Source organism: Phaenicophaeus curvirostris, chromosome 4 (genome assembly GCF_032191515.1).
Source record: "Phaenicophaeus curvirostris isolate KB17595 chromosome 4, BPBGC_Pcur_1.0, whole genome shotgun sequence".
NCBI lineage: Eukaryota > Metazoa > Chordata > Aves > Cuculiformes > Cuculidae > Phaenicophaeus > Phaenicophaeus curvirostris.
This window is the reverse complement of record NC_091395.1, coordinates 64,798,244-64,822,892: the sequence shown is the minus strand read 5'-3', so window position 1 is coordinate 64,822,892 and position 24,649 is coordinate 64,798,244. Positions and strand designations below refer to the sequence as shown.

At 40.7% G+C, this 24,649-nt stretch overlaps 1 protein-coding gene across 1 annotated transcript; it reads left to right on the top strand.

The window, feature by feature from the left end:
• The first annotated feature begins 16,805 nt into the window (after positions 1-16,805).
• Positions 16,806-19,660, top strand: CYTL1 (cytokine like 1). The gene is made up of 4 exons (XM_069854917.1): positions 16,806-17,043; positions 17,151-17,195; positions 18,531-18,659; positions 18,828-19,660. The coding sequence occupies exons 1-4, from the start codon at positions 16,900-16,902 to the stop codon at positions 18,906-18,908; spliced, it is 399 nt and encodes a 132-aa protein (XP_069711018.1). The 5' UTR covers positions 16,806-16,899; the 3' UTR covers positions 18,909-19,660.
• The last annotated feature ends 4,989 nt before the right edge of the window (positions 19,661-24,649 follow it).

Here is a 24,649-nt window from a genome sequence, read left to right as displayed (position 1 = left end):
TATTTTTCTGTCTATGTGTAAATTTTCTATGACAAAAGCCTTACTGTGACTTCAAAATGGAAAATAAGGCTAAAGTAGTCGTGCAAATAGTGGACTAGAAAATAAAGAAACAAGGCTGAAAAAAACGTGGTTCCTGCTTCCCTTGCACTGAAGCCGAAATCTGATTAACGTCACTGAAGGCAGCTTTTCAAAACTGTTTCATTTTGTACTGAGGTTCACAAAAGTTAGATTCCCTTCACTTCTCCAGGGATACATGACAAATTTTCAACTGCAAGTCAAAGTAGGACCATGTTTCCCACCCGAAGGGCTTGGGCCCTTAGCCCAGATCCTGCAGGCAGGCGAAGCGCAAATATTTGGGTTATTTTTCCACAGGAAGAAAATGTTTCAACTTGCTTGTCTGTTTTGTTTCAGCTCAGTTTGCAGTCTTTGTCTTGCTTGGCTGGGAGATGGTGATTTGGGATTTGGAGAACATTTATGTGCCTAAATGAAGTCAGAATGTTCTTGCTTGGAGGGAAAGGTGTTACTGGTGTTGCTCGCTGTGACGCTGCCGCTGTTGATTGAAAGGAGCCTGCTGTGGCTTACTGCTGAAATTACGAGAATCTTCAATAGAGAGACCGACAGCCCTCAGAGGGGGATAAGAAACACAGGAGGGAAAATGTTAAGGTAAAATTATGTTGGTGGTGAAGCTTGTTGTTTATATAAACTGTTCCTGCTACGAGCCCAACAGTGACCTTTTCTCACATAGAGTAATGGAGCTTATTCCAGGCAAGGAAAGTAATTGCAAGTGTGCTCACAAATGAGGATACCAGAAGTCCTGGTATTTTCTGAGTCACCTCCTGAGGATGGGACAGTAGCAAGAGTGCAAGGGACCAAACCACTCGAGCTCATGTTGATCTACTGTGGCCCATGGACATAGCAGTAATTTGGTAGTAAATAAATACTGTTGCACACTATCCATTGTTCCACTTCCCATTGCTTCTGATCTCTTCAGATCAGTAGTCATGCAGTGCCTACTTGACTGGGATCCTTAGATACTTGTCTTAGATAAATGCTAGCAACAGCCATACTAGTGGTTACAGAAGATGCCATCTCTTTAACTCCAGCACAAAAGTATTCAAAATCTCTCCTTTTTCAAAAAGCTTCTTAACTGATTTCAAAGCCATTTTGTTTCAGTTAATTGCTGAAAATTAATAGACCAGAAAGTATCTGGTTTTCTTAAGAAGGGTTTCACAGGGAATGTTAGGAAAGTAATACGTCCAAAGGAGTCAGAATACGCCTCCTAAACTGCACTGACTAAGTGAAAACTGAATCTCCAGCAGTCTCTGTCCTGGCATGTTAAACAAGATAGCTCTGTGTAGTTACCAAAGCATTGATTATGACTCAATCACTAAAGGTACTTTAAAAGCTGCCTTTGAAATTGAATATTAGAGAGGCAAGAAAAATGGTCAGAGTTGTAAAAATCAGAGTAACGTAGTGAAACAATCAATCCATTTATTCTGTTTTTGCTTTACATGCTACAGTGCTACACACTGAACCTAAAGACCTGTAGTATGTTCAGTTACTGAACAGATAAATTCTAAAGCAGTGTAGTTGTGCATGCTTGAAACACATCTGAATGTGTGTTTTCTTCCTGAATTTTGTGCACTCATTTACTGCTTTACCAAAAAAGGCAATGTATTTTCTTTAGGCGGCATTGAACATATAGCTAGTGATTGCTTGCTTTCTTCATGTCACTGCAGAACTTGCTGGTCATTCACAAGCATGACCTTTCACTCCTGATTCATTCTATGCCCTCCCAGTTCATTCTGTGCTCTCCCACTTCCCTGTGACCTCAGGTTTTTCAGCTTAACTCTCGGCAAGGCACCAGCTCACAATATTACATTTTCAGCCCTCAGTGTCTTCAAGACAGAAGCCACCACAGCAAGGGAAATATCTCTCAAGCATGTGGTACAGTCCAGTGGCCGACATTGGACTAGTCTGTCTAAAGCCAGGCAAGCCTCTTCTACTATAACAGTATCATGGACATGAACATGACAGCTCTCTCACAGCAGGGGCTGAGCTGTCACCTTCTGAAGTTGTGCACAAGCTGGAGCAGGACAGCCAACTCTGCACTTGAGTGCTGTGAAAGCTCTCTCTTGTCTGCACTGCGTACTAAAGTGGTAATAAAAATAAAGAATTTTCTTTTCAGGGTTAGACCCAAACAGGAGAAACTGTTCAGAAAGACTGACACAAGGAATGTGTTATTCATCATAAATGTTACCAGATAAAATGAACTCCATAAGGAGCATTTGTGCTTCTAAGAATTGTTGGAGGAAAAGCTGCCCAGCCTGAGCATCCCATGCACATGAAAAGCTCAAAACTGTCAGCAACAGCACACAAATCGGATACAGAATTTTCCAGATGTACGTGCTCTGCCTGTGTTACTAGTTAACAGCAGAAGCAGTAGAATGCTCAGGAACATGGTGTGTCTTGGAAGGGAGAGGAATTTGATCACCTTCTAAATCTCTTATCTGAAGTGGAAATGATTCACTGGTACCAGTAGTCACAACAGCGAGGAATCCATTATATTAACACAGACATTGTTCATTTATCAGTTTCATGAAACAAAGAGTAAGCAAGGCATGCAATTTCCAGGCAAGGAAAATAAGTTGTTATTAATGGATGTAAGGGAACAAAGGAAGAAAAACCATAACAGATCGAACAGAGAAGTGTGCAGTGGCTATGGCAAAGTTCTGTGACCCAGAGATCCTCTTTTCTAGCTCAGTGGCAGTCTTGATCTGTGACTTTGCCCCCTAACTTATAATCCATATAGCAGTGTTAACAACATACGTCATCTAGAAATTAGTCTTCAGCTCTCAGCAGCATAGTAAATAACCACTTCTAGTGTCTTCTTATTCTGTTCTTCAAATGTCCTCAAGTTAGTCACATTAGCGGTAGACTTCATTCTCTTGCTGGAGGCTGTGAGCCAAAAGATTAAAGGAATTAAGAAGATGAAGCATGCATAAGCAAAAAAAAAAAAAAAGAAAAAAATCACTATATTCTCTAAGGCATTTATGCTTCAGAAGGACCAATGGCCATGTGGTACATTAAAGATGATTCTGAATTATGCAGTAAAAACCAAAGCATAGTTCACTTGACTAGACATTTGCATATAAATATTTGGCCACATTTTTTTCTAGGTGTATTTTCTTACCATGTATGCTGTAAGCACAGGTGTGCACACTTTTCAAGTAGAAGAGTACTCCTACTAAATTGAGTAGTATGCATAAATTCACATGTTCTTTAAAGTTTTGCTGGATATGGACCTTGCATTTCCCTCCAGGAAGAACACCATCTTCTTTTAACAGGTGCTCGCCTTAAGAAAAGAAGTCAACATCATATGTTAATGTCTGACACAACTGAAACTCCTTCATGTATTGCACTGTAAATTCAGGCAATTTATACAGCAGTCCTATATGAAGACCCTCTCAGCATCAGCAATCTAATTCAAAATTACCTTATATTTCTTTCAAGAATGTAATTGTCATACCTACCGTTTAATGCCAGTGTAAGTAGTGGAACAATCTGAAGGGGAAAGAAACACTCTCATTTACATTAGTCTCACCCTAGTTTTTAAGTATCTGCTTGGTAATTACTAAAATAATTTGGTAAGAAATGATGCTATGTTCAACACTGCCCAAAACACTTATGAAAACAGTCCCTACCCAGCGGTACCTTTGAGTAAAACAAACTACAAAAGTCATTGCAAGGTTTGTGGTGTTTTTATCTCAGAGCCTATCCATTTTTCTGTATCACTCCAGCATCAAACAGTGGCACCTGTTGGGCTCTTTGTCCACTTAAGATAGGATGATCCACGTCCTCTCTGGCTCTTCCTCTGCTCTGCAGCCACTTGGGGCCGTTGGTAATGGAGGAAGCACCAAGAAAGACAGTCCTTGAGCTCACTGGCATGAGTACTGGTGATCTTCGTGGGCTTTGCTTGAGCAACAGAGGTAGAAAGACCAACACTGCAGCTGACTGCAGAAGCATCTTTCATAGACTGGAATCATATGAGCCATCCCAGCCCACAATTCTCTATTATCTTTCTTGCCTGTGGTCAGAACCCATGAAATAAATAAAGCAAAATAAATCAAAACCTTGGTAAATAAAAGTTCAGCAAATAAATTAGATAAGTAAATAAATGTGTTAAATAAATAATGCAAAAAAAAAAGAAAATACTAGAATGACATTCAGTTTAAGGGTGGCTCTGGACTATTAGTAGCTCTATTTCAGGGCAGAAGACCTGCTAGATAGATAAGGAACAGCTGGACTCTGATAGTTTTAATCATATTACTCTATCAGTTGTCCTGTTCCTGACACTAGCTGCCAAGGGGGGGAGGGGGACACCAGCATCTCATTCCATCTCAGTATAAAATAGAGCTTGACTTCTCTTATAGCTTTGCCTTCAGTGAAAAAAAAGGAAAGAATGCATAAGAGAGTAAATATATGTTTATGTCTTCTCTCATCATGAGGTTTAACAAGGCCAAATGCCGGGTCCTGCACTTGGGGCACAACAACCCTATGCAGTGCTACAGACTAGAAGTCTGTCTAGAAAGCTGCCTGGAGGAGAGGGACCTGGGGGTGTTGGTTGACAACCGACTGAATATGAGCCAGCAGTGTGCCCAGGTGGCCAAGAAGGCCAATGGCATCTTGGCTTGGATCAGAAACGGCGTGACCAGCAGGTCCAGGGAGGTTATTCTCCCTCTGTACTCGGCACTGGTGAGACCGCTGCTCGAATCCTGTGTTCAGTTCTGGGCCCCTCACCACAAGAAGGATGTTGAGGCTCTGGAGAGAGTCCAGAGAAGAGCAACAAAGCTGGTGAAGGGGCTGGAGAACAGGCCTTATGAGGAGCGGCTGAGAGAGCTGGGGTTGTTTAGCCTGGAGAAGAGGAGGCTGAGGGGAGACCTCATTGCTCTCTACAACTACCTGAAAGGAGGTTGTAGAGAGGAGGGTGCTGGCCTCTTCTCCCAAGTGACAGGGGACAGGACAAGAGGGAATGGCCTCAAGCTCCGCCAGGGGAGGTTTAGGCTAGACGTTAGGAAAAAATTCTTCACAGAAAGGGTCATTGTGCACTGGAACAGGCTGCCCAGGGAGGTGGTTGAGTCACCTTCCCTGGAGGTGTTTAAGGCACGGGTGGACGAGGTGCTGAGGGATATGGTTTAGTGTTTGATGGGAACGGTTGGACTCGATGATCCGGTGGGTCTCTTCCAACCTGGTTATTCTGTGTGATTCTGTGTGATCTCCTGTCCTGCATGAATTTTCCTCCATAGTCACATGCTCGATGTTCATGTTACAGCAAATTCTGACCTATGACAATTGCCTATACCCATGTCTGCCTCACATGTGAGAAAAACAAGTGCTGGATGTGCAAATTTTTTTTCTTTATTTTTTTTTAACTCTGACATGGCCAGAGAATATAAAGCTGTCTCTGGGCAGTGCTCTCTGCATTTGGAAAGTGCCTGAATTTATCCACAGCCCTCACTAGTAAAATGAGGAAAAATATGAAAAACACAATTCAACATGCACTGATGTTCAGACTACAAACCCTGTACTGTTTTGTTTCCTGTTCAAGGTTTGAATTCTTCTGATGCAGTGCCTGTGTGTGCGTGTGTGTGTGTGTGGTTTGGCTTTAATATTTCTTGGAGGAATGTGTCCGCACAGCTAACAAAATACCTCCCTCAGGGCAGCTTTTGCTTTAGAGTTGCTACAGCACAGAGAAAAAATCAGATTTTACAGACAGAAATGGAGTACATCCTGCTAGAGTATGGGAAAAGCTTTATGCTTGACATCATTAATGGTAAAATTATAACATCAAAAACAATATTTTACTTTGGTCCATTTAGATCAGGAGCCTTGAAACCTTGCCTGTCTCTTTGGGAAAATAAAGGGAGATAAATATATGAAAATAATCAATATTTTCTAGCTATAAAAGGACTACGACCAGGTACCTTTTCCAAACTGCTCTTTAAACACTTTCCACATGCTTTGTAAGTCATTCTTCTCCCCTCAGGTTTGGTCTGTTAACAAAGAGGTGTATTAAATACAGATGAACAAAAAGATCAGCTCAGTGCTTTTCCTTGTGCTTGCAAATGCTGTTTCTTCTACAAGGCTGCTTAGGACTGACACTGGGTTTCTCTCAATGAGGACCCAGCTTCTTCAGAGAGCAACAAATACATTTAGCCTTTTTCTACCAAGTTCAGCACTTGATAGCAAGGCTTAGAAAATACATCTCACTAAAGAATTTTTTTTGTTCCCGCCTCTATCAAAGTGTGAAGCTGAACAGAGCTGGTTTATGGGTATGAAGAACTGGCACACTGTATTTGGAAATGTAACCCTTCTTTGAAAAGTATGTGTAAAACAGAATCAAAGAGCCTGCCTTGATCACTTTGATACTTTCTTGAATGTCTTTCAGTTTCTTTGAATCCATTGTCTCCATTTCTCTTTGGTGTCAGAGGGAAAACGGTGTGGACAATGCTCTCATTCTCCACCCGGCATATTGTTTTATTACAGAAGTTCATGTACCTAAATTATGCAATGGGAAGAATTGAAATTTTGTCTTTTTGATGTGAACAAAGTTGATGCCAACATCTTTTGTTAGTGTACAATTAATGAATAAAGTGGGTTGATGTTCTGAGTGCAATTCATAGTGCGGCAGCTGCTCTGCTGCCTGTACATTTGTTTTTCACATGCCCCAGGAGCAAACCCAGCCTTTCTGAGCATGTCACATAGCTGCATATCACTGTTGCACAGCAGGTTTAATGCTGTGCTCAGGTTAGGATCCAGTAGGACACCTGTACTTCTCTGGGTGGTACATTACCATGTCCTGTTCTGGGCTGGACCTCAAGGCCTCCAACTTGTATTTCAGGCAATTGTGGGCTCTCTTCTAGAAATCTATGGATGATCACTCTATGCTTCTGCAGCTTCAGTTTTCATATCAGTCAAAGCAATGGCTACTGGTCAGCAATTAAGGCAGTGTGCAATCCTAAGGGCAGTACAGAAGCAGTTTCCAGCTTACCTGAGCTCTGCAGTCCTTGTGTGCCTGGATTTCTACTTCTCTGAGTGACTGGGATGTGTATGCATAGAGAGGTTATCCACAGGGCCACACTTTCCACCCCTATTTCAGAACTTCTCAGTAATAGCCACAGGAAAATGGGCTGTGAATAAGGGAGGCTGTGAATAAGGGAGGCTGTGATGGGACTAGAGTACCCTGAGCCACAGAGCTGACAACTGACTTTGCCAGAACAGCAGGACAAGGACCCAGCTGTTGGAAAAGTAACTGAGGTTACAAGGAAAAGGAAGTAGAAGGGAAAAATGCCCACGCTGTCCCATTTCTCCCATTCACTGAATATTCTCGCTATTCTTTTTGCACCCCATACAGTTTGAATTCATCTTCCTCAACAACGGGTGACCAAAAGTGCATGTGATATGCCAGATGGGCAGATTCCTGCCTTTACACTGATGTCAATATCTCCTCATCTGTGCTGGCTATAACTTCTCTGACACATCCTAAGATTACATTCACCTTTTTCATGGCAATTCTGACTAATGGCTAACATTTATCAGATGATTAATGAGAAAATAGGTAGTAATAAACTTAGCACATTTTTTACGTACTCTACCATTGTTGTATAAGGAGCTTTTGTGTTACAGTTGAAATTCTATGCAAAAAAATCATAGTTGAACACATACTACTACTGTATTAAATTATTTTGATTAATACAGTCTCTAGTGATCTTTGCTTATTTCTTCAGACTATTCTGATCTTCTGTGTTGATACTGGCTCCTATTTTTTTGGTTTCAGTTATGTCAGTTTAAGGGTATATGATCATACTTGTCAAAAAGATAGAGCACGATTAATATAGAGAAGGCCATGCCTCAGCCGTGTGTCTGTGTTACAAGGAAGTCATTATTTCACACGAACTGCTTAGTTATAAGGTAGACGATGAATGTATTAACTCCAGATAATTTAAGGTAAACAGACAGGGTTTTCCTTTAATATTTACCCAAGATTACTGGGGAATTGAGCAGCCTCTTCCCTCTTGTTCTCTCACACATGCTTTTAACCTTTTGGGGCTATTTATTTGAGGAACAATGTTTTAACAATGAACATTTAAATTTCCTCTGCAAACTTTAGCATGACTTTACTCTTGCACACTCTATGTATGTCAAAGGATGCTTTACATTTCAAAAGCAACATGCTTCTCACAGTTATGTGAAGATGGCTTATTTCAAGACAGCTTCTCATTTGCAAGGGTAACATCAGCTCTCAGCAAGAGAGATCACTGCAGTGAGTCACTAGCTCTCATTGCTGATAAGATTGCTTTTTGCCCCAAAAGCAGTTTGCCTGGTTTTCAGCTTGGGAAACTTCTTTAAATTCACCAGCGACTTCGCCAGCTAGACAACGACAGCATCAGAGTGTGAATCACACCATTTCAATGGGCTGATTGTGAAATAAATATGAACAGGAACAGCAGGGGGTGGCTTTTCTTCAGTAGTCACAGTTTCCTTTTCACTATATGCCCTTAAAATGCCCAGGCAGCCTGTTAACAGAGGGGAAGATTGATACAATTGCATTTACATTTTAAATCAAGCCAAGTTCTCACTTCCCCAGCCACAACCCGTCTAAAACATCAAACAAACAAACAAACAAAACAAAACAAGAAAAGCTGCAGCCAAGTAGAAAGGAGGAAAATAAATGTTCATTTGACTAGTCTTATAATGGAAATTAGCTTAATGGTCCAAAATTAGAAGTATAGACCTTAAAGATCTTGGCTTGTTCTACACATAAAAGGCATAATGCTGTAACTGGGGTGATTCTTTACTCAAAATATTTCTCTTCATGCCATCCCTCAGTGCTTTCCTCAGTACATTACCCAGCTGTAAAGTTTTCTTAGTTTTGTATCTTTTCTCTTTCATTCTGGGAATAACTATAATGGCGAAATAAAACTTTCTAAAACCATGAGAGTAAATAGACACAGCACATTGTTGCTAAGAAAGTCCCCCAAGCCACCCTTGGATCTGGATTCTCCTTCACTCAGCCAATGACCATGTACACCTATCACTCCCTTGGTACCCACTGACCTGGGCATTCCATACCAAGGTGGGATGGTTTAATGCACCACTAGGTGCTCTCCAGGAAGCTGCCTGAGAACCGTCTGTGCAGGCATGAGGGGCCTATTTGACACCTCATCTTTGCAGCAGTTCTCAAAAATGCCTGTTGAACTCTGCCTACACCTTGCCAGAGGGACAAGGGCAACACTAGCTCTGCTCTGCCAATGCTGGGAGAGTAAGGCAACCTCCTGGTGTGGACAAGACCCTCCTGTGATCTTATTACTATAGAGAGTTGTCAACTGTACGATGCATTTATGTGGCTACATTTCATTTATCTTCAACTAATTATTTTCTTAGTCACTTAACTTAAACAGCTACAAACTGAAAACACGCTTGTAGGGACAGTCATCTGGGAACTCATTACATGTGGTTCAGAAGCAGGAGATTCTTCTCCCTTTTTTATTTTTATCAAGAGTCTTTAAAATAGAAAAGTTGCAATGAAGAATGAAATTCAGATCTAAATGACAATTACATCTGAAACAGTCCGGAATTGACAACAGTTTCTGACACGCTTTGATATTTTTTTTTTTCTTTGTTGCAAGTCAAGCTGACAGAGCAAAAACATAATTATTAAGTTTATTTGTTTTCTTAAACAGAATGAAATTCCCCTTATTTTCATCACTCTGGAATTTTACCCATTAAAGCAGATCAGGAAATATTCCACCCTATATTAAACTTTTTGTTCCACAGTAGACCATTTACCCCTGTACAAAATAATGGTCACATCATCTGTTTTTAGAGTACTGGCAAAGACAGCTTTGAACCTGTGTTGTGTCTCCAACAGACAGTACTCCAAAAAGCAATGCTCTCTGTGAGAAACAAGAAATAACGCATCTGATTTAGTCTTGCTTTGACTTGAGGGCTTTTGTGCTACTAAGGCCATTGAACTGAACACAGGTTTTAATCTAGAGTGAGAATGTGGGTCTGCAGGAGTCTGTGACTTGTGTCATTGATTTCAGCGATGGCAGGTTTTCCTCCACTATGCTTAAAAATAAAATGTGAAAAGCAGTTTATAGAAAAGCAAGTAGAATTATGGAGACGCGATGCATTATATAGACCTGTACTTATCATCTCAGTCAGTTGAGATGAGGATTTATTTTATCTTGCAGCTGTGCTAGCCTGCTGGAAGAATTGTTGTTTGTGTCTAGAAATTTACACAGCAACATAAGCTTTGACATTTGCAGGTTTCCAGGGAAGAATAAATAGAAAACTGAGCCTGCTAGCATGCTAAGCAGCTACTAAAAAGCTCCTGTGCAGGCTGTTGTTCAGCAGAGAAGTCTCTTCAGATTCCTGTTTGGCTTGGACTGGGTTGTTACACGGAGCTGCACTTTCGGTTTCATCCACTTATTTTCTTTCAGTGACATAATGCTTGTGAAAGGTGCAGGAATACCAGTCCTAGAAAATTAAGTCACTCATCTCCTTGCAGAATAACCACAGCAAGGACTTCCTTGGAGGGACAATGTCTGAGAACAGATATCTCGGACCTTGCCCTTTTTCAGCCCTTGAATCCCCCAGTGGGCTTGTATAGAGACAAATTTGGTAGATGAATAAATTTATTTCATACATTTCTTGCTGGATGACATAATTTTTCATCAGGGTTGTAATTAGGGAGGGTAGGAAGCTGACCAGCGATGATAAGTTCTGGAGCTATCTGCCACATTTGTGTGTGCATGTGGAGAGAGACAGGGAGCAAGGGCAAGGGGAGGGCAGGAAAGCCTGAATAACTTGCTCTTACTGTGGAGAGCTGGTCTAAACAGGAGCAAGGCTCTCTCCACAAAACCCTGTTATTGAAGCCCTGCCTTCAGAGTTAATAAAGAATGGTATTACCTTAAGACAACTCATACATGAGTGGTCTCAAAGCCCAGATGGAGTGCAGACAAGGCACTTGTGTGCTACCAGGAGGAAAGGAGGCAGCTCTGCCCAAGCCCATACATGGCCAGGAAGCTGGGCTGAATGCATTGCTCTTATTTCACCGGAGAGGTCTGTAAGTGACTCCAAGGTAAAATTGCCTTTTTCTTAGCAAGGCAGTGAAGGCTTAAGACTCTAAATCCTGCATTACTTGAATCAATAAGCCTTGCAGTCACTGAAGAGAGTATTACTGACAGGGCTAAAACCACATAATCTCCCTTCTCCCTGGTGCTGATGGCTGCGTTCCCAAAGCATCCGTGGGAAATACCATTATCCCCATTACGCAGACAGAAGCCAAGACACAGACAAGCAGGGCTATGTCTGCACAACAGTGACAGATGCTCGTGCAGAAATCTCCAAGCCGCCCTGGGCACTGCTGTCATGATGAGCTCCATATACCTCAGGGGACTTAGAAGTCTTCTGCCTAAGCTGCTATCCCACTGCAAAGACAGGTTGGATACACTGCCCACAGAGAGGGTTGGTAAGCACACCCAGAGTCAATGATTTGGTCGTTGGCCTGAGGCAGCACAAAAAAATTATTCCTATTCCCCAGGCCTGCTGGGCTACCCTGTATCTGTTCTGGACCATAGGACTCCCCATTTCCATAGGTTTTCTCACAAGGAGAGCACCCCATTCCAGGTTTCTGCTGGCAAGACCTCCAGAGTTCTGAACATTTTGGGTTTTTTTCTGACCCAGATGGCTTAGCTGCTCCTATAACTATTTTATCTAAAAACAGGCTTTGAGCAGTAACATCTATTTCCTCAATGTATATGTAAATATTTAAAAATACCAACAACATCGTAGTAAAAAGAAGCCTATACCACCAAGTAAGCGAAGACTACTTTTGCTAAACTTTCATGGGGACATGATGTTGCAACACCAGCCCTGCAACAGGTTCTGCCTGCCTGCCTTGTCCATGGCCCACGGTTTGGCCAATCTGTGCAGAACACCAGCAGAAACCTATTGCTGGCATTAAAGAGGAAAGGAGACGTGTTGGACCAGCCCAGCTTCAAGCTCAGGCTCATCATGTTGCCGTACCCAGCTTCCCTTGTCTGCTGGGGCAGCTGGCAGCATTGGGTACTGGCACCCCAGAGACCCAGAGCAACATGCAAGGCTGCACAGCCCCTATCCCAAAATTCAGTGCTGATATCTACAGAAAAAAGCTCAATAAACCGCACTGTTGACAGGAAAAACACAACAACCAGACAAGACCTTAACCAAAAAGCCAGGGTTTCCAAAAGAGCCTGTGAACACCTCTTTGAGCTCTGCTCTGAAGCAAGTGACACCTTTGCCACAACAGCCAGCTGAGTCACAGGGCTTTGAATCACATCTTAAATCCACAGGACTTTCTCTGTAAAGTGTTGCTTTACTTTTCTATTCCTATTTTTCAATATAATCAGAAGCTTAATTCACAAGGTGTCTCATGGCAGTCCCCAACAATTTTAAAATAAACAGTTTCATTAAACAAGTGTATTTTGGTATTAGGAAGTCTGCAAATTGAAAGGGCTTTTGTCAAAAATTGGTGGAGGCCCTGGTAGACTGTTCAAACATGGGAGGAATTTCTGCCTGCATAATGAGTCCTTTGACTTTTAGAAAAATATTATTGTTTAAGTCTTCAGTAACTTGGAGGCAGAAGGACAACATAGCCCAGAAAAAATTTTAAAATCTGTATACAATTTTACCTTCATAGGCTTCTAATTTTCCTCTCAGCCCATGTGTCTGCTTTTGCCATGGAATATTCCTTATGAAAGAGTAAACAAATGCACTGCAAATAGCACTTGGGGCTGTAGTGTCATCATCAGCCTCAAGAACTGATGTGAAACTCAGATTGTGTCTGTCCCGAGCCCTCAGAACCCTCATCTGCTTACAGAATTGAGGACTATGGTAAAGATGTATTGGTGGTGGAGATAGTCATGTCACAGATATGACAGCACAAACTGACCCTTCTGTGCTCCCTTCTAATGCAAGCCTGAATATTGCCCCACAGACTGGAAGGGCTGTAAATAGCACCTTCTTCTCCATATAAGAAATTCTTAGGCCCTAACATAGTTTGATCTTTGTCCCTTCCCTTCCTGTAGCTCTAAAGACTAATTCCATTTTTAATGTTGCCTCCAGGATGCTATTAGCCTTTCTGGAGACAATCTTGTGTCTCGCTGTAAAAGGCTTTCTCTGCCCAAGGCAGATTATGCACCAGAATTTGCATAAGTGACCGGATAAAAACAGTCACTGAAGAGTCCAGAGTTTCAAGGGCTTCGGTAACTGTGTATCTGGTTCAGAGTTGTGCCAGGTGCCTTAGACTGAAATGACTCCCAGTGTCTGGTGTCACTAGCAAGTTCTCCAGTGTGCTTCTTAGAGAAAAAGAAGCGATACACTCATATCTAGACCATAAATGTAATGTATTCAGAGCTCAAGGATAATCTTGCTGGCGAGATACAAATAAAAAACAACTAAGAACAGAGTATTTGTCTTTTTTTCTGAACTGAGTTATATATTCTGTATGCTGAGATACACAGAGGTGCTGATGAGCTAGTAGATGTCAGAAAGTATCCATGTGGGTCAGAGTCAACTGTGCATGTAGTCTGGCCCATGGAGAAGATTTAGGTGAGGAAATTAAACTCTGGTTCTTCCTCTTTAAAAAAAAATACTCATAGAAATCCATCATGGGTGGCTTTCCTTGAGTCAGACTTTATGGGATCAAAGTGAAAACATAAAGCAAGAATACTGCAACTGAGGAAAAATTTCAGAGCAAATTATTTCATCAATCTTACCCCTTCATAAAGCAGAGTCATATTTTTCTTTGGTTAAATGTTTTGATGAGATGGGGATCCAGCATTTGCTTTGCCTTCTGGGCCAAGTACATCCTGGTCACTCAAGAAGCTATTGCATTTCCCTGTTCTGCAGAAGAAACTCAGTGAGTGGATCATTTCCCTGTCTATCATTGGCAAAGCATCTCTACAAGTGTGTGGGGCTGAGCAAATCTCACCTCTTAGGACAAAAGTCAGGGATATGCAGGCTGCAATTGTGCAGCCAGCAGACATCAAATGCAAAGGCATAAATGGTGGTGGCAGCCCTTTCCTCCCCCTTCCCTTTGTTAATACCTCAGAACATGGCAATCCAAACCAACATCCTACACCTTCAGAAACTGACAAAGAAATTAATTCCCAGTCTCCCTCCTTTGAGGCAAAAATCACAAGTTCTCAATGCTATGCAAGTGCTGGGCCTTTCCTCCTCTGGGTATCTTCTTGGAGTTGGGAGCTGTGACTGCAATAGGTGCCGTTCAGTGCTTATGCCAGAATCCCTCAGAGTGACACTGGGTGAGGGTTTTGTGGCATGGGTATTGCACCCCAGTTTGGGAGATAGGGCATCGCTTTAGGCTATAGGAAGCTGCAAGAATAAGGAATCTGTAATTCCAGCTCAGTGCTGGCACCTTTAGCCCTAAAAACAGGGTTTTTATAGCTTTCTCCTGCCATAATAATAATAATAATAATAGTAATAGTAATAATAATAATAATAATAGATAGATAGATAGATAGATAGATAGATAGATAGATAGATAGATAGATAGATAATAAAAAAGCAAATGCTTTATTCTGAAGAAATCCTTAGCAGCAGCTGGATTGCTGACTTCTTGCGGTAGCATTTATGCTGTTCAGAAGACCAGTCTTCTGGCAGAGCAAATACATTTTTTAGCAGCTTGCAAAATGAGAACATGCTAGAAGGACAATATTTCACTCCCATCCTCAGCTATACTTTACAGAAATGAGATGATGATTAAGAATCTGTTACTTTACCGTTAAGGGCCACAGCAAAAGCATCCTTTCCTTGGGCATGCACTGGGTAGCTGTGTTTAGTTCTGTGACCCAGCTGCTTGTGGCCACCTCAGAAGGTTTCCTGTCTTCCTCTGGCCTCTTCATTCACTTGTCTGGGCTTCTTCCTTTCTTGAAAATAAGACCCAGTAGCCCATTCACCAACACTCATCCTAAATTCCTCACAGCCAGGACTCACAAATTTTCTTTCCTCTTCAAGTATCTACCACTTCAACTTTCAGAAGTGCATGAATCAATCATTCTTTATGAAAGCAAAGAAATGTATAACAAGACAGTAACACACACCTCTCTCTCCCTGTTTCCTCCAGGTGTTTTTGTGGATTTAAGTCAAAGTCCTCTGCAACATAGAGAATATTCCTTTTTTCCCCAAAACTGGATTCTGATTTTCTCTCTAAAATGGCTGGTAGGCATTCTCTTTCTTTTACTGCTGTTCAGTTGTTTTCCTTTCTACCACCTTCAGATGAACTTTCCTGGTCTACTGCAATGCCAATGGCTTTCAGTACTTCATCAGATACTTTACTGCTTTTGTTATTACCTAGGATCTGAGTTTGAAAGGTGATGTGGGATTTTTTGGAGGGCAGGGGGGCAGATAACTTCTGAAATAATCAGTTCTTCATTCAAGGGTACCTCCATTTTACAGGACAATTAACATGTAAGAACAGCAGTTGTCAGCCTCACACCTGCAAGTCAGCATCTGGATTTCTCAGCTCCATCTGGCATCCAATAAAAAAACAGAGCCTCATAAATACAATTCAGAAAGCAAAATAATTTTTATACATTTTTATACATTTGTGAGAGCCACACAGATATGTATTCATTCTGTTTGAGACCATTAATACAGAGATCTCCCCAAGCAGCCATAACAACCACTATTGTTTTGATTAAAAAATTGTGAGTATCTGCATAGGTTGAAAAGAGAAAATCCTGCTGGACATGGGAGGTTTCCTTACAGTGGCAATCCTTCAGACTTGCTAAGGATGATAAGCAGTTCTGATTGATACTGCTAACGTAAGACATCAACCCCAGAAGGAAACCTCTCGATCTACAGCCTACAAGGTACAACAAAAAAAAGAAACAAGACTGACCCTATAACTTGGGAATCAAGAGTGGGAGAGGAGAGACAAAGAGATTGTTATAGAACATGTTCTAACCTGTCACAGTGAGACAAGGCTCAGCTTGATCACTATACTCAGTACTAGTACAAGTATAGAGGTTTTCTTCCCCTCGGTTGGAAAATGTCAGCGTGCACTAGCACACACTTTGTGAAGCAGTTTTTAGCTAATAACATCACTGTCCTTGAGCACCCACCCTGCTCACCAGACCTGTCTCCCTCTTCCCAAAGATCAAGTCGGTGCTCTAAGGAACCTGGTTTTTGTCAGTAGAAGATGTGAAAACAAAAACTATGGAGATCCTCAACAGCCTTTCAGAAAATAGTCTGCAGAATTGCTTTGAATGTTGGCAGCATTGTGTGCAGCTCAGAAGGGACCTATTTTGAAGGTGATTATAGTTGATTTGCTTAATTTGTTAAGCAAAAGGTGTTACAGGCATAGTCTTAGGGCAGGGGTGGGGGAGTCAGACCTCGGATGTAGTCCCACAGCTGTACATTATGTTCTCAAGAGGCGTTATGTTCCAAAGTATATACAGGATCGGGACCTGTGACCCTTTGATAACCCTGTGCTGTTTCTTACACGTATTTCTGTTGCTTGAGATGCTCACTAGGTTGTTTTCTTTCTGGAATGAAAAGTGCCAATAGTGTTTGGTTTTATTACCCTCATTCCTTCCTTTTCCTGCTCTGGGTAGGAAAGCTCTGGGAGCTCTGCCTCATAGGTTGGCAGGAAATTTAAAACAGCAGCAAGCTGCTGCTTGGACCACCCCCACAATTTTTTTCCCCCAGTTGATGCAGGAAACTATTTAATTGGGCGCCGACTTGTCAAACTTACTCATTGATGCTTACCAGTAGCTGCCTAACACCTGATTTTTTATCTCCCTTCCTCCTTCCTCAGAAAAGCTCCCCACAATGAAGATGTTGCTGAACCTGATTGCTTTGCTTTCTGCTGCCTTGTTAGCCAGTGCAGCCCCTCCAACTTGTTACTCTAGGCTGTTGTCTCTGAGCAAAGAAATCACAGACTCTTTTAAGGAGTTACAAACCTCCAAAGCTGAGGTGAGTCTACCTAAAAACTGCTCCTGCAAAGACCCTGTGGGCTGCTTGCTTTTTTCACAAGTTTCTCTCTAAGTAAAATTGCAATGGATCTTTCTTCTTTCCTGCAGGATTCATGTGTGGAGATGCTGCCCAGGCTGTATTTGGACATACATGTAAGTTTTCACATTTCTTTCATTACTGTGCAGCTAATAAAAAGGGAGGATAACTCTTTAAGATTGTACTCTAGAAGAATGGTTTGAAAGTAATTTTTAAAAGCTTAATAAAGTAGACAGATGAGTGACAGAAAAAATGTATCTTATTTGAAGCTTATTAAAAACCCTTTGGAGTTTCTGAGATTTTGCTTGATTAAAAATTCAGAAATGAGAAAATCAATATTTTGAAGTGATTACAATTTGTCCAATATTAATTTATTGTGACAGAGCTTTTTCAGAAATAAAATGCATACAACAAAACTTTAAATAATATTTTAAAGAAGAAAGAAAAAACTTTCTTGACTTAGTAACTACTTCACTTTATATTATGAGTGGCTTCTGGCACTGCAGTTTTAATAAACAGAAGTGCAGGAATACCTTGCTGACTTTTCCTATTTTAAAAAGGCAGTTGTCGATTCCAGAAAGTAAAAGTGCGCCTGAGGATAAGTGTGATACTGAGAAAAGACAGCAGCAGTCATCTCCCAGCAAAGACAAAATAGCCTCCTGCACGTATAGTTTATGTCATAGTGTTCTGCCCTGGGATATCCAATATAGTTTGCTTCTTTTCCCAGTGCTCCACTGAGTGACTAAAAAGTAGAAAATATCAGACAAAGCTAGAGATGTCTGACGTGTTTTTCCAGAGGCAACTACACAGTCAGGTCTTGCAAGTCAGGACCCTATAGATTCTAGTTGTAAAGTTGCCAGTGCCTCACTTCACTGCAAAGACCAAGGAATGAAAGCCTCAGTTTCTCTGGCTTTAAATCAAGATCTGGGATATTTATTTACCTGCTTTGCAAGGGCATTGTGAAATTAATGTTGTCTGTGCTTTACTTGGATAACACAAAGTATGAGGTGAAACTTGCTCTGAAAAAATTTTGTAGCGTTTGTAGAATTCCTTTTGTATGGGAACAGAGGAATCATGTCTATGAGATGTTGAAATTCCATTTATGAGGTTAATCAGGTTCTCTCTTAAAAGGGAGACAGGACATCTATTTTGTCTGCAAGAGCAGATTTGATTACACTGGTATTGCTATCTCCTAGAGCATGTGGGAAAGAATCTGGCAGACCAAAACTGCATCTATGCACTTTTCTAAGAACTTACTTAGATCGAATATCTTTGTTAAGAAATACTGATGGTGAATTTTCCTAACTAAAAGGTACATAGGTTACATGTTCATAGAAGCAGGAATTCAAAATACCCACACTGGCAGTAAGAATTTTTAAGTGGTTGAGGAGGAACATAAACCTGTGTTTGTGCAGGGTTACACACACACACCTCTTTTGCGTGCTTTGCAGAATTACTGTGTGTTGGCAAAACTTCGTGAATTTGTGGCTTACCCTAGATGTGAGAGAGTGCTTGAAGTAAGTGAGCTGAAGGAAAAAGCCCGGAGCCTCTACACCATCATGATCTCCTACTGCAGAAGGGTAGGTCAAGATGCACCAATGAGGACATAGTCTCTGCGTTTAGCTCCCTCTGTCTCTACCCTGTTCAGCAAAACTGGATCAGGGCCAGAGCTTCTCAATATTGTATGAAGAACATATCTTCTGCCTTCCTCCATGTAAATGTTAGCCTTCTCTTTTATTTTTCTTCAGGATTTGGTGTTCCTCACTGATGACTGTAACGCCTTGGAAAACCCTATTCCTGCTCCCATTGAGCCTTTCATCGAGAGCTAAAAGGGAGACAAATCAAAAACTATATCTGGGAAACTTTCAAGGAGTCCAAGAATCAAAATATGTATATGCAGTCAAACACACTTTTAAAAATTAAGATCTTTTTCAAACACACTAGCAGAAGTATCACAAACCTACCCATTTTCCTCACCCTTGGCAGGAAATGAACTGCATGCCTCACATACCTACTGAGCTGCTAGGGAAACTACAGTTAGAGAGCATTTTTTTTTCATTTGGCAAGGTATGATATTTCATCTTAGCCAGATGCATAAAGTATGTTTTGTTTAAACATTAGATACTAGACTTCTTTTACTCTATTATGAACTAGGTCCACATGAAGAAAATACATTATGATCACTATTCTATCCTGACTTAGCAGTTCTTCTTTTATTAGATGGGCTTGAGAGGGACTGCATTTGTTTTTCTTAAAATGTTTGACAGATGTGTAACTCTGTGCTGGCAGATGTCTCTCTACCTGTATAGCTCATATATGCATGCTGATAGTTTTTGAAGCCAGAGATGTAAAAACAGAGGTGAAAGTAACCTGTCTCAGTGGAAAACTAAATAAAAACAACCTTCATAACCCAAGATGCTTGTGTTATATCATGTCTTTCAAGATCAGCTCAAAAGGCGTCATTCTTATAAACTTTCTTCTCACAGTTACTTGCAGGTTGTTTTTCACAGCATAAGCCATCTTTAGCTTTGTTTCCATAGCAATGCAAACATTGCTGTGTCTGCATAATTTGAAAATATGTTTCTACTGAAAAAAAAAATTCATTGATCAAATCAGTGGATTTTTTTTTTAAATATTGTTTCTGTGTTGTGAGAACGTAAGTTGTGAGTCAGTGGCTCAGAAAGCCTGTTAATCATTTGGACAGATTGTTATGTGTCTAAAACACAGCCTGTATACTGAGCTACTGACATTAATAACATTTTCAGATAGTAATTCCAGAGTTATGGGTCCCTTCAGTATCTGCACGACATGAGACATTCTCACCTGGCAGCCCTTTGGTGCCAAGAAACGAACTTCCCCGTTTTTCTAAAGTAGCTGCAATTACCCCAGAGAGTCCATTCCTTCCAATCAAGTTGTTCCTTTCTCCCCTATCTAGCCTTCACTAATCATCCATCTCAAGTACAGCCAAGTTTGGTGATTTGATCAGTGGTCTACCATGTTTTATAAGAAAAACATCTGTAATCATGAGATTACATGACAATCACAGCTCCTCTATTATCCTGTCATTGCAGTGAGTATGGGAAGGTATGAAGCAAAATGATTGATGACTGTTGTGGAAAAAAAGTAATCATAACTTTAATTAAGTGGAAAAAATATGTGCAGAGAGGAAAACAGAGGGTTTTTGTTTTTTTTTTTTAATTACTCTGTTCTGTGGAAACTACTAATCTGATTTTAACTATACAAAATTTGACTATGCCATTGATATACAGAATAAAGATGGGAAACCTGGAACCAGTGGTGAGAGATCCAGAGGGAAGAAAGTGAACAGGTGGTTTTCTTTTCTATTTGTATCAATTCTAAATATAGATTCAATGAATGTGCCTGTCATACTCTGTGATTCTCTCATGAGGATGAAGTCCTCATATATTAGCCCTAGCAAACATTTAGAGGAGCCAGGCTGTTCAAAGGGATGAACACCATCAGGCTGAACTCCAAAAAGTGCAACAGCTCAGATAGATAGTCCTACAGCAGAAAATGCATTGCTTAGGTTACTGAATCACAGAATCATTTGGGTTGGAAAAGACATTTAAGATCATCAAGTCCAACTGTAAACCTGACACTGACAAGTCCACCACAAAATCATGTCTCTAAGTGCCTTACCTTTTAAGATTCTTCTTCTCTCTAAGCCAGCTCCTAAGTACTCTAGGGGTACCAATACAGGTTTTCCTCATCACCTGGACATACCCAAGGCCAACTCTTTCAGCAGCAATGGTATCCTGGAACAAGGGCATCTATTAGCATGCTAATAGGGAGCCTGATAACCACATGGTGAGTGAGTAGGCACTGGCAGCTCCTTAGCTGAAGGAGAAATGGAAGTGGAGCTGAACCATTTGTTGTTCCACATTCAAATTTCTCCTCCCTCTAACCAGGGGCTCAATCCCCACCTGGGAAAGCAAATAACACTGGGAAAACTTCAAGGCTTATACACTTCCATATGAGTACCAAAAGCACATCCCTTACTTTTCATACCTTTATACAAAAACAGCCACGGATGTACCTTGCAAGAAAGTGCAATATGGTCACCACACACCATGACATTTGCAGAGCTAACCCAAGGACCAAGTAGTACGCGTTCTTGGAAGCTGGCAGCAGAAATTAATAATTTTGGCTATTTTTTCCACTCCAGATGTCACAGGTTTTAAACACAGACCTCTTGTAGGACTTGTGTTGTGACTTGGCAAGCAAACTACAGAGCAAAATATTTCTTCCCCACAGAAGCCCATGCAACTCCATCCCAAGAACTGGACCTTGGGTAAAGTCTGTGCAGCTAACCAGGACACTTCTGCCCCTATCTCTTTCCTGTTACATGGACACACACTTTCTGAAATGGAGTATTTTATGAGTGTTTTCTTGTGGATTATCTCATAACTAATCTTTATCCTGCTTTATTGAAGTAAATAAGCCTTCCCTAGTCTATTTTGATGTAACTTGTGAACCTAACTCTAGATTTCTCCCATAATGCTCCCATTCTTTCAAATTATATTTTCTCCTGTTATAGGTTCACGAGAAAAGTGTAGCCTAATTTCCTTAAGAGAAAATATCATGCAAGAAATATTTTGAACTGGAAACAGAATAGAAATTATTACCTTATTTGCATTTCTTTATTTAGTAACTTCAGCCTTTTCATGACTAACGAGGACACAGTCTCTCTGCAGTAAACTCTTAACATGGGTACTTTCCAATGTATCAGTTCTGCGCTGTTGCGTCTCAGTTCTGCAGAAGCTGAGAAAAGCAACTAGATGCTTTGGGTACTGTACACACTTGAATGGACCTTGGAAGACTATCTTCCATTTGCAGATGCTGTATATTTCATTCCACGAATCAGATTTGTGTGGTCACTGATGTGCTTTTACGCCAAGTATATTCCCTGTGGTTTATGCTCTGACTCTCTTCACATCTCATATGTCATTTTTAATGGAAAGTGTGCTGAAAGTAAAGCTATGCTCCTTCAGTTCACGGTAACTTGCTGTCACTCAAACTGTCTTAATGAGATTTGTGAGTAGATGAATGCTTTTTATGAACAGTATCTTTTTCCAGGTTGTCAAGGTCCAGAGGAAGGAAAAAGATAAAGATATCAGATCCACTTGCAATTTGCAAAGAAATCATCCACATCTCCCTTTCAGTAAGAAAGCAAATTTACTAACTTTTTAATTTACCATTCTGCTAGGTATATGAGGAGCAGTGCGACCGTTCATGCAGCTGAACATTTATTCCTGCAACACAGCAGCCCGTGCTCATTAGGGCCCCAGCCAACAAGAATACTGTGAAGGGATTAAGGCAGATATATTCGTTGTAATTTGTCAACTGGCATCTTGCCTAGTTAGTGCAGAATATTACTAAAAACACATAATTAAGAAACTGCATTCAGTTTGTACAATCATTGGGGGAAATTTGTAGAAAAACAAAGACCCTGTACTGTTGTCTCGCCTGTTGAAGGAGATATGTTGGAAGGAACAGTCAATCCTAGGGCTACATTTCCTTTTGCAGACTTCTCTCTATCTGCAAGAAACTTAACTAAAGAGCAGAACTGCTAGGCTCTCCCTCATACTATCACATGGAATCAGTCTCTGTGGTGTCTGCAAGCTGAGCTAATAGCATCCTTGGGGAGAGTTTCAAAAATTTACTACAATGTTAAAGTCTTGTAAATAATGTTACCTTACAAATACTACTGTCCTTCTACCAGTACTTCTTTTCACATTAAAATCTTCTCATTTTTGGAGGGAGTGGCTTTGCAAGTGAAAATTACAATAAACAAGCTCCACCAACCTTATTTGTACAACATTTTTGATTCACAATTTTCTGTTAGGCTTGCTATGGTCAGAAACCCTGTGCCACCCAAGATTTTACTTTTTGTTTGCCCGAGTGAAAAGAAAACCCAAGCTGGAAGGGAACTGTTGGTAGCTGAGTCAAAATTCAGATACAATGTCAAAATGCTGTGATCTCATGGTTTTCATGTTCTATTTCCTTAGCATAGGGTAAATGTATCTCCTCAGATAAATAATACAGCAATGAACAGAAAACTGATAAATGGCAAATTTAAGCTTGTGCATTGTCTAAGCTTGTATATCTTATAGTGGTATGTGCTCTGAGAAATGTTTTTCTAAAGGGGGACCTATTGTGCTAGGAACAAGCATCCCACAAGATAAGATAAGGAAGCAGGAAAGCCAGCAGAAAAGGACCTTTTCTTTCAAAGTTTGGGCTGCACCCCCTTCCCTCCCCCCAAGTATGAAAATTTATAAACCAGGAAGACTTTGAGCCTTCATCTTTGGACCCCAGGAGGGGTCCTCACAACTACTCAAAAGACCAACTGTGCATACGAACAAGGCATGGAGATATGTTAATGATTTCTCAAAAAAGAATGAATATGTAATACGTTTTTGGGAGATTAAATCAATATGCATAGATCTGTAACAAAAGAAATGCAGTTTTCTTGCTTGGGGTGCGTGTTTGTGGAGGATCAATCCCCCATGCATCCAGCACTGCAAATAAAGGGAATACCTTCTTAATAATGACTATCCAGTTGTTATTAAATTATTATCTCAGAATCCTTGCCCAGGCACACTTAGCTTCCCACTTCGGTGAAGACTGTTAGAAAGCAAGGGGGCTAGGGAACTCCATCCTTTGAATCAAAATCAATTGAATATCAATCTTTTGAAGACAGATAAATGCATATGTATATGCCCTGAAATCTTGTTTCATGTTTGCAGGTCTGTAAAGAGGATGTGTTCAGAGAGATAAGAGAATTTTGAAGCCAAACACATGCGAGGGGGAAGAAAAATCTTTCCAAAGAGTTTTTGCAGTAGGTTGAAATGTGTTGACATTACTTCGTTAATATTCAAACCTTACAGAAGGAAAAAAAGCCAAAGTCATAGAACAAGAAAGAAGCTTGAGAACTCCTAATGTATTCCTTGAGTCCGAGGCCAGCCTGGCCATCCCAGGTCATTCTTGATAGCAGGTTGCCTGAAAGATTTTAAGAAAACATCTATCTATAAAGCCCACAGCAGTTCAAATTAATCCATTCCAGACACAAACATCCCCCTTTGTTACAAAGTTTTCCCCAGTACTCAATTCATCCTTTTAAAGTTTAAGCCCATTTCTTCCTGCTTTATTCATCACAGAAATGGGGATTGGATCGTTCTTGTTTATTTTTGCAGCAGATGTTAGCATATCTGAAGGCTTCTCTCTCTGTCTCTCTCTCTTCCCCCCTCTCTCTCTCTCTCTTTCCCCTACAAATCCAATTCTTTCAATCTTTCTTTATCGATCTAAGGCCTAGAAAACATGACCCTTCTTCTTGACTTTCTTCTTGCTCTATCTGCTTGGTTCCCACTCTTTCTGAAACCTAGTGCTCAAAGTTAAAAATAGACATCCAGCTGAGGCTTTATCAATATTAAGTAGCATAGAAAGAAAGATTTATCAGTAATGTTGTGACATCAGTAGATTTCAAAAAAAAATAATCTCCAAGAATCTGTAGATGTTGTAACATTTTTTTATTTAAATTTTAAGATGAATG

Excerpts from the sequence above, each read along its gene's own strand:
- CYTL1 (XM_069854917.1), top strand. The coding sequence starts at position 16,900 with ATGAAGATGTTGCTGAACCTGATTGCTTTGCTTTCTGCTGCCTTGTTA. Across the intron at positions 17,044-17,150 it reads TACAAACCTCCAAAGCTGAG|GATTCATGTGTGGAGATGCT; the intron begins GTGAGTCTACCT and ends TCTTTCCTGCAG. Across the intron at positions 17,196-18,530 it reads GGCTGTATTTGGACATACAT|AATTACTGTGTGTTGGCAAA; the intron begins GTAAGTTTTCAC and ends CGTGCTTTGCAG.